A 9416-nucleotide genomic window follows, 5' to 3' on the forward strand; every position below is an offset into this window, starting at 1 on the left:
CATTTCTCTGTTCTTAGGGGCTGTGGCTAGATCAAGCTAACCTACCCCACACAGGAGCTGCCTCCCCCAACACAGCTTCACCCAAGGGGTGGGGCCTGTGGGATCTCTGAGCCTGAAGGCTCCCCAGTTCTCTGCCTCCAACAGACAAAACAGGTGCCGTTCTCCCTTTTTGGGGACCCACCTGTCAGCCAATGGGGGGCAAAGCAGGAGAACTTGCTTACTGGAGACAAATTAAAACCCAACAAAGCAACTGACCGTGAGCGTGTGGCCTCTGCTTCTTTTAGTGGGTACCTGAGGGGGGTGAGGGGCCCATAGAGACCCCGAGCCATCTATGGTTCCAGGGTCTTAGGAGTAGGGAGTGGGGACAAGAGGACCCGTGCCCCGGAGAGGGTGGCTCTCAGCCTACCAGAAGTCCACTCCTCCAAAAATGGAGCCCTAAAGGCTGATCCCCTGAAAGAGAGGAAGGTGATTCGGATCCCCCCAGCCCCGCCTCTTCCCCTGCGTGCTGGCTTCCTCTCCAGAGAACACTTTCGCTTCCTGCTGCTCAGGCTCCCCTCGGAACAGGTAGGGCCCCCAGGGACCCAGCATCTGGCTTCTGCGCCCACAGCTGCCCAGCACCACCAATGTCGATGATCTCCCCAGGGTCCTGAAGGGGAGGAGCACTGCCTTCCCCTCCCTACCCCTCTTCTCAGCTTATCCCTGAGGTGTGTCTGCACGCACCCCGCCCCCCAGGCTCCCTGACACCTGAGGCTGGCAGTCGACAGCTAACTGATTTATACAGCTCTTAACGATCTGGCACACAGTACCCCAACTGGAATGGGCCCTTCAGAATAGGGTTAGCCGGCTTTTCAGCCCTCCTCCCTCAGGTACTGCTAGGCCTGGGCTGAATATGTTAGGTAGACCAAGGGGGTGGGGGAGGGGGAGCTTGATGATGGAAAGACAGATGGATGAATGCTCTCTGTCCAGACCCACATTCCGGAAGCTGCTGGGCGATTGAACTCAGGTCCTGAGTTCAATTCCCATCCAAAAGGGCTCACCCCAAGATAATCCCCTAAAGGCGCCCTTTCTGGTGAAGACTTGGGGGGGGGGCGGTGAGCATCGAGGTGCATGCCTGTAAATGCCAGAGCACGGGAAGGGCAGGAGTAAGAGTCTAGCCTCTGCTACAATACACAGCAAGTAAGAGACTAACCTGGGCTAGAAATGGTCCCATCTCAAAAAGGAAGTTACAGTTTGACAGCTAAATGGATAGTGAGAGGAGTAAGAGCAGGATTTTCACAGGGGGATTCAGGCACTGGGCATATGGCAGGCTGTTGAAAAGTCTTTCAACTTTTCTATATGTTTAGAATTATATATACATATCAAGGCTGGGGCACGATGGTGCTTATCTTTAATCCAAGCACTAGGGAGGCAAAGGCAGGAGGGCCCCTGGTAGTCCGAGGCCAGCCTGGTCTAAATAGAGAGTTCCGAGACAGCCAGGGCTACGTAGACCCTGTCTCAAAAAAAAAAAAAAAAAAGAAAGAAAAAAAAGAAAGAAACCATCACATGTCGGGGAGAGTGTGGGGGGGAGAGTGCGGGGGGGAGAGTGCATGGGGGAGAGTGCGGGGGGGGGGGTGGAGAGTGCGTGGGGGCTCCTCTGGTGGGAAGGAAGAAAGTGTGTATCATATGACATCTGGGTAGTGGATGACATGCCTGTTGTGAGGCAAGAGCTTTCCCGGGCTCTGGGTTTTCCCAAGGGCAGGCGACCAGTGGACACACACTGCTTTGGTTGCAAATACCTCTGTGAAGAGCCTGGAATACCCCCTTCTGCTCCCTAAGTTCCTGTTGGGAATGCTGTCCCCCACCCCAAGATACATGGGCCTTTCACCTGGGGTTCCCAGAGTCCTGTGCGTCTCAGCCTGTTGTTTCAGCACTTGAGAGCTTGAAGCACAAGGATTTTGCCGTCAGTTCAGAGCCAGCCTTGACTACAAAGTGGTCCAAGCTAGTCTGGCCCGTCTCAAAATAAATAAATAATAAATAAATAAATGGAAAAGAAAAGAGAAGAGGGGGCTGGAGAGACGGCTCAGAGGTTAAGAGCACTGGCTGCTCTCCCAGAGGTCCTGAGTTCAATTCCCAGCAACCACATGGTGGCTCACAGCCATCTGTAGTGAGATCTGGTGCCCTCTTGTGCTTATGGTGGACAGGCACACATGTGGGCAGAATACTGTATAAATAACAAAAAATTTTTAAAAGAAAAAAAAAGAAAAGGGGAGGGAGGAAGGAGAGAGAGAGAAGAAAAGAAAACGGTCCATTGTGGTGCATTCTGTTCAGGCAGGATTGAGTCAGATCTCATAGAATTAAAATATTGGACGACCCCTGCCTAACTGGAGCAGCCTTGAGTCTTGTCTTCCTCCACGCCAGATCATAATATGGCAGCCTGAGGATAGCCCAGCTGGACATGGTGTCTGCAGGCCCTACTGAGGGGGACAGGTGACGCTGCAGGGTTGGCTCTGAACCAAAGACCTCCCCATCCAACCCCCGCCCCCCGCTCCATCCCTGGCCCTTGGATCCCATCTTAGTGGTCAGCTTCCACCATGACCCTTGACCTCCTGGAACCTGCACGTCCCAGGCTGGCTTGGCCACAAGCAGACAACGGAACAGGCAGGAGCCCACTGGGGGTCCTCGGCACCCCGGAGACACTTCTTCGGCTGCAGAGGACGCAAAGGGTGTGGCAGGTCCCAGAGCTTGATGCTCAGCATGCCAAGGCCTTTCTGGAACTGTGGCCACTGGGGGTGAGTACTCAAAGCTGGGGGTCACTTCTGACCTTCCGTATGGCGACTTGGATCGGGTAGGTGACGAACGCAGGGCAAAATCTGGGCTAACCCAAAACCTAGGAGTCTGCTTTAGGAAAGGGTTTATATAGCCCAGGCTGGCCCCCAACTCACTGCGAGGCAGAGGCTGACCTTGAATTTCTGACCCTCTTGTTTTTCCTACCCTGAGTTCAAAGGTTACGGTCGTGTGTGTGTGTGTGTGTGTATGTGTGTGTGTGTATGTGTGTGTGTGTATGTGTATATGTGTGTGTGTGTATGTGTGTGTGTGTATGTGTGTGTGTGTATGTGTGTGTGTGTATGTGTGTGTGTATGTGTGTGTGTGTGTGTGTGTATGTGTGTGTGTATGTGTATGTGTGTGTGTGTGTATGTGTGTGTGTGTACCACACTCAGCATATGCAGTTCTGGGGATTGAGCCCAACGCTTCATGCGTTCAAGGCAGGCAGTCTACCAGCCGAGCTCACCCTCCAAGTCTGTTCTGCAGTGGCATCGACAAACAGCTGTTTGTCTTTCCAACAGCAAGACACCCGGCAGCTGGAGTTTCACAGTGAGGTCAGGGCTGGTGTTCTGCAGTTCTGAGTTTGGCTCCTCCCACCTGGCCTGTGGTCCAGACAGGAAGAAGGCGGGCACCTTTGTGCCTCTGACCTGAGGAAGAACATGAGGCAAGGGCCAGAAGCCAAGCTTTGAAAGCCGGGCGGGCGTGGTGGCGCACACCTTTAACCCCAGCACTCGGGAGGCAGAAACAGGTGGATCTCTATGAGTTCAAGGCCAGCCTGGTCTACAAAGTGAGTCCAGGACAGCTAAGGCTAAGACAGAGAGACCCTGTCTCAAAAAATAAAACAAAACAACAACAACAAAAAAAAAACCAGAGGCCACATGGGAGTTACACAGTACAGCCAAGCCAAGACTGAGCACCTCTACCCACGCCAATGTCACCAGGTTATCCTGGAACCCACCATCCTCCTGCCTTAGTCTCCGGAGTGCTGGAACTACCACTGTGCGCCACCAAGCCCAGATGCCAATCATTACTATTTCCCATAGCTCAGCATACTCCTGCCTTGAACAAGACATTGCACAGGGGTGTGCCTGGTGGCACATGCCTGCCATATTATTAAGGAGTTAGTCCCGGAGCTGGAGAGATGGCTCAGAGGTTAAGAGCACCTGCTGCTCTTCCAAAGGTCCTGAGTTTAATTCCCAGGAACCACATGGTGGCTCACAACCATCTATAATGTGATCTGGTGCCTCTTCTAGCATGCAGGCAGAACACTGTATAGATAATAAATAAATAATTGTTTTTTTTTAAATTACAGATCTTAAAAAAAAAAAAAGAGCCAGTCACAGGAGGATCAGGAGCTCAAAGGCAGCTTTGGCTACTTAGTGACATCAAAGCCAGCCTGGGCTACAGTGAAACCCTGTCAAAATATAAATAAATAGATGATAGATTCTTCAGGGGATATAGGATGAATCTGGAGATGATGATGGCTTAGCTAGCATGGTTTAACTGCTCCCTCAGAGGGCATTATCCTTGAGGCGCCAAGAAGCAAAAAGATAGCCAGGCAGTGGTGGCGGAAGCCAGGCAGAAGCAGGCGGATCACTGTGAGTTCGAGGCCAGCCTGGTCTACAAAGCAAGTCCAGGACAGCTAGGGCTACACAGAGAGACCCTGTCTCGGAAAAAAACAAAAAAAAAGGTGGCTTAAAAGAAGAAACAACCACGCATGTGTGCACCAAGCTGGTTTTGTTTGTTTTTTGTTTTTTTTGCCCTCACCCCTCCTCTCTAGAGCTTCCTGGTCATAGGACAAGATCCTAGGCAGGTCCTGATGCTGAAGACAGGCCCTTCGCCGGAAGACATCAACACCTATCGAGTTCAGAAGGCTGCTGGAGGTGAGGTGCCTGTCCCCCATTGCAGGAGCCCCCTCTCTGGTGTCTCTGCAGCTGCCCTTTCCTTACAGTCCATGCCCAGCAAAGCAAACAGGTGGCCTTTTTAAGATTCGTTTATTTGGGGCTGGAGAGATGGCTCAGAGGTTAGGAGCACTGACTGCTCTTCCAGAGGTCCTGAGTTCAATTCCCAGCAACCACATGGTGGCTCACAATCATCTATAGTGAGATCTGGCGCCCTCTTCTGGCCAGCAGGTGTACATGCAGGCAGAGCACTGTACATACTAAATAAATCTGAAAAATCTTTGAAAAGAAAAAATCAAAAGGAAGAAATGTAAGAGTGGCATGGTGGCTTGGGACTGTAATCTCAGGCAGAAAGATGGTTTTGAGGCCAACCTGGTCTACATAGTGAGCTCCAGGCCAGCAGATCGGAAGTGTCTTGGGGGGGGGTAAGGAGGGCAGGCGGGGGGGGGGGGGGGCGGGGGGGGGGGGGGGGGGAGGGCTGCTGCTGCTGGACTCCCGCTGTAGACCAGGCTGGCCTCAAACTCTCAGTGATCCACCTGCCTCTGTCTCCCAAGTGCTGGGATTACAGGTATGCAGCACCACACCCAGATTTTTTATGATTTTTCTTTCTTTCTTTTTTTTTTCTTTTTTCTTTTTTGGTTTTTCCAGACAGGGTCTCTCTGTGTTAGCCTTGGCCATCCTGGACTCACTTTGTAGACCACGCTGTCCTCCAACTCACAGCAATCCGCCCACCTCTGCCTCCCGAGTGCTGGGACTAAAGGCGTGCGCCACCATGCCTGGCTGGTTTTTAAATTCTTTATATAGCCCTGGCTGTCCTGGAACTCACTCTGTAGACCAGGCTGGCCTACCAGAAACAGTGGGACACTGTTTCCTGCCCCGCCCCCCCCCAAAAAAACCACTTAAGACATTTTTGATGAGCCGGGTGTGGTGGCACACACCTTTAATCCCAGCACTCGGGAGGCAGAGGCGGGCAGATCGCTGTGAGTTCGAGGCCAGCCTGGTCTACAAAGTGAGTCCAGGATGGCCAAGGCTACACAGAGAAACCCTGTCTCGGAAAACAAAAAACAAACAAACAAACAAAAGACATTTTTGATGGATCCTATTTGATGTCAGAACTGGGACGTAAACATTGAGAGAGGAAATGACGTCAGCTCCCACGGATGGAAACTTTCTGTCTCTGGGGGAGAGGAGTCTAGGGATGAAGGAAGATATTCTCTGCTGGGAGGTCCCGGTGAAGGAGGGCAGGGGGGGGGGGGGGGGGAAGTAGGCGTGTGGGGAGGCTGAGCCACAGGGGTTGGGTGGAGGTGGCCAGTGGCCACCCTGTGACTTTTTTCTCTCTCATCTCCTCCCCAGGTATAGCCCTAGAGTCCTCCAAACTTTTCATGCCAGACTTTCCCCATCTCCTGGCCTTTCTGTCAGCCAGCAGGTAAGGGTCACTGGTAGGGGAGGCCCTGGGGACCGCTCCCCAAGAGACCCTATCTGTACCGAGGTTTCCCTTTATCCTCAGGGATGTTTTGCCAAGGACGCTGCTCTTGCCCACTCCAACGGGAGACAAGCACACGGGTGAGGCGCTGCTCCGGGGAGGTGTAGGGCAGCTTGCTGGTCTTTTGGGTCCAGAGAGACAGGATCTGTAAAGGACCAGATGGGGCAAGTAAGAAGAGATGCTGTGGGCCGGGCGTGGTGGCGCACGCCTGTAGTCCCAGCCAGCACTCGGGAGGCAGAGACAGGCAGATCTCTGTGAGTTCAAAGGCCAGTCTGGTCTACAGAGTGAGTCCAGGGCAGCCTGGGATACACAGAGAAAGCCTGTCTCAAAAACCCATTAAAAAAAAAGAAGAAGAAAAAGAAGAGGGGAAGGGCTGGAGAGATGGCTCAGAGGTTAAGAGCACTGGCTGCTCTCCCAGAGGTCTTGAGTTCAATTCCCAGCAACCACATGGTGGATCACAACCATCTGTGATGCGATCTGGCGCCCTCTTCTGGCCTGTGGATGTGTTTGCAGGCAGAACACTGTATACATAATAAATAATTAAATCTTTAAAAAAGGGGGGGGAGGAAAGTGCGGAAGAGGAGGAGGAGAAAGAGGAGGAAGGCAGTAGTAGCTGTGTTGGGAGGGGATGACGTCACCTCTGGGTGTCAACAGTATGGCGCCCTGGGAGCTCGGAGGACTATATCCGTGGTCCTGGGGCCCCTGCCCACCTGAGGCACTGTCCCTTGGCCTGGCCTTCAGGTCCTCTGCGACTTGGCTGCCTTCAAGCCGACCCTTCGGGGACAGGGCCGGTGCTGTCTGTAGTGAACCGGCTCTACCTGGAGACGCATGGAGGCTGGAGGACAGAGGAGCCTGACCCTGACCCTGACCAGGAGAACAACCCAGGTTAGCTGGGCAGGGGCTGGGGGCACCTTGAGGGACGCGGGAATGGATGCCACCGTTAATAAGAGACCCAGCCTGCTTCTCACATCCAGCCCTCAGGAAGCCCACCCCACACCGGGTCTCCTGGGTGGAAGAGCCACCGAAGCCGGAAGTTCACCAAACTGGACCGGAAGAGCAGCGTCCCGGACAACAGGAGCATCATCCTGGAGGCGGAGGAGTGCACCTCCCTAGGCCTGCTCTAGCTAACGTGGCGGAGGAGAAGGCCGAAATCAGCAATGGCGGCGACTACAAAGAGGAAGAGGAGGGCCCTGAGGAGGAGGAGGAGGAGGAGGATGTGCTCACTGCCCACATCCGGGCCCTGGCCAGGGTCCGGAGTAGCTATGTAGCCAGGCAGTACCGAAGCCTTCAGGCACGCCTCATTTTAAATTCTGCAAATCCCGACAGGCCCGGGGACCCCGCCACGGAGCTGCTTCAGGAGGTGCGCCAGCTGCTCACTGACCTCCGCACCTACCTGGCAAAAGACCCCGACGTCAGAGCTGTCTTTGGGAACAGGGGACCTAGAGCTCCCCAGGACCAGGATCTTGGTAATGGAAAATAGAGGGAAATATCCCCCGGGGTGTGTGTGTGTGTGTGTGTGTGTGTGTGTGTGTGCGCGTGCGCGCGCCACAACTTGGTCCTGTAAGTGTTTACATCCAATTGCTGGTTCCCTATGGGCAAGCACACTCTCTTTTTTTTTTTTTTTTTTTTTTTTTTTTTTTTTTTTTTTTAGGTGTTTTGGTTTCTCTGTGTATCTTTGGCTGTCCTGGACTCACTTTGTAGACCAGGCTAGCCTCGAACTCACAACCATCCACCTGCCTCCTAACTCGTGCATTGCCAGCTAGAAGTCGCCCCCCCCTCACCCCCTCTCACCCCACCCCCGTATCCTTGATAGTATTCATATATTCCCCCAAGCCCCTAACCCCATCTACAGCTTGTAGGGAGGCCTGGAGCAGGAGACAGGGTGACTAGGGAACAGAGTGGGGTCACCACTGTCCTCACGTGCCACCCGCTCCGCAGGCCCCGCTGTGGAGGTGGCCCTGTGTCGGGCGGTTCTGGAACCCCTGAAGCCAGCCCTGTGGACCAAACTCCGAACTCTCCGAGCCCAGGAACTGCGGCGACTGCGCCGGCGCCAAATAGCCTTGCGGGCCGGGGCGGGGCCCGAGGGACAGAGCCCTGCAGCGGCCTTGCGGAGCCGCATCCACGCGCGCCTCGAGCACCTGCACGCCGCGTGCGCCCCACGCCGCAAGGTGGCGCTGCTGCTGGAGGTGTGCAGCGACGTCTACGCGGGCCTGGCTGGGGGCGAGAAAGAAGGTAAAAGACCTCTGTGCATATATAAAGCGATTTTTTGTTTTTTGGTTTTTGTTTTTGTTTTCGAAACAGGGTTTCTCTGTGTAGCCCTGGCCGTCCTGGACTCGCTTTGTAGACCAGGCTGGCCTCGAACTCACAGCGATCCACCTGCCTCTGCCTCCTGAGTGCTGGGATTAAAGGCGTGCGCCACCAAAACCCGGCTATAAAGCTGTTTAATGGTGGGTACCCACGCACAGGGAATGGGTAGCCCCCTGTGGTGGCAGGCTTCTATTCAGGCCTGGGGACCCCAAGGAAAGTGTCTGCGTGCGCCCCTGGCCAAGTTTATGATGACCTGTGCTCTGCCTTCCTCAGAGCCCCTGGGGGCAGACGCGTTTTTGCCGGCCCTGACGGAGGAGCTGATCTGGAGTCCACACATTGGGGAGACGCAGTTGGATGTGGAGTTTCTTATGGAGCTCTTAGATCCGGAGGAGCTGCGAGGAGAAGGTGAGCTCCCGCCTCCAGGATGCCCAGCCGCTGGCGAAGGGGGCACCCTGGCGAGCTCCAACCTCCTGTGCCTCAGAAGGGGAGGTGGGCACTCAAGAGAGGCCCAGAGGGCCAGTCGATGATCTGGCCTTCTCTCCTCCAGCTGGGTATTACCTCACCACGTGGTTTGGGGCTCTGTACCACATCGCTCACTACCAGCCAGACGCTGGCCGCGCGCCCCGGAGGCTCAGCTCCGAGGCCCGGGACTCCCTGCGCCAGTGGCACCGAAGGCGGACACTGCACCAGCAAGCTCAACCCACAGCTCAGGTGACCACCGGTGTGGGACCCAGGTCTCGAGGGGAGGATGACAGCGGTTGCCCCTCTGACACAGCTTCCAATCTCTCTCCACAGGCCAACTTACCCTTCGAGGAGCCATGGGCAATAGGGGACCAGTGAGGATTGGAGTCCTCAAACCCCAGTCACTCCTGGACCTTTTGGGCCACTCCTCTGCTAAGCAAGATGCTGGACAGCGCAGATGG

At 54.7% G+C, this 9416-nt stretch overlaps 1 protein-coding gene across 1 annotated transcript; it reads left to right on the plus strand.

Annotated features, from left to right (window-relative positions):
• Positions 1-533: 533 nt before the first annotated feature.
• Rinl (Ras and Rab interactor like) lies at positions 534-9416 on the plus strand. The gene is made up of 11 exons (XM_051162796.1): positions 534-564; positions 2308-2768; positions 4583-4685; positions 6057-6129; positions 6211-6266; positions 6928-7071; positions 7161-7652; positions 8125-8418; positions 8767-8898; positions 9041-9204; positions 9289-9416. The coding sequence occupies exons 2-11, from the start codon at positions 2571-2573 to the stop codon at positions 9331-9333; spliced, it is 1701 nt and encodes a 566-aa protein (XP_051018753.1). The 5' UTR covers positions 534-564; positions 2308-2570; the 3' UTR covers positions 9334-9416.

The sequence above is a fragment of the Acomys russatus genome, chromosome 19 (genome assembly GCF_903995435.1).
Source record: "Acomys russatus chromosome 19, mAcoRus1.1, whole genome shotgun sequence".
In the NCBI taxonomy this organism is placed as follows: Eukaryota; Metazoa; Chordata; class Mammalia; order Rodentia; family Muridae; genus Acomys; species Acomys russatus.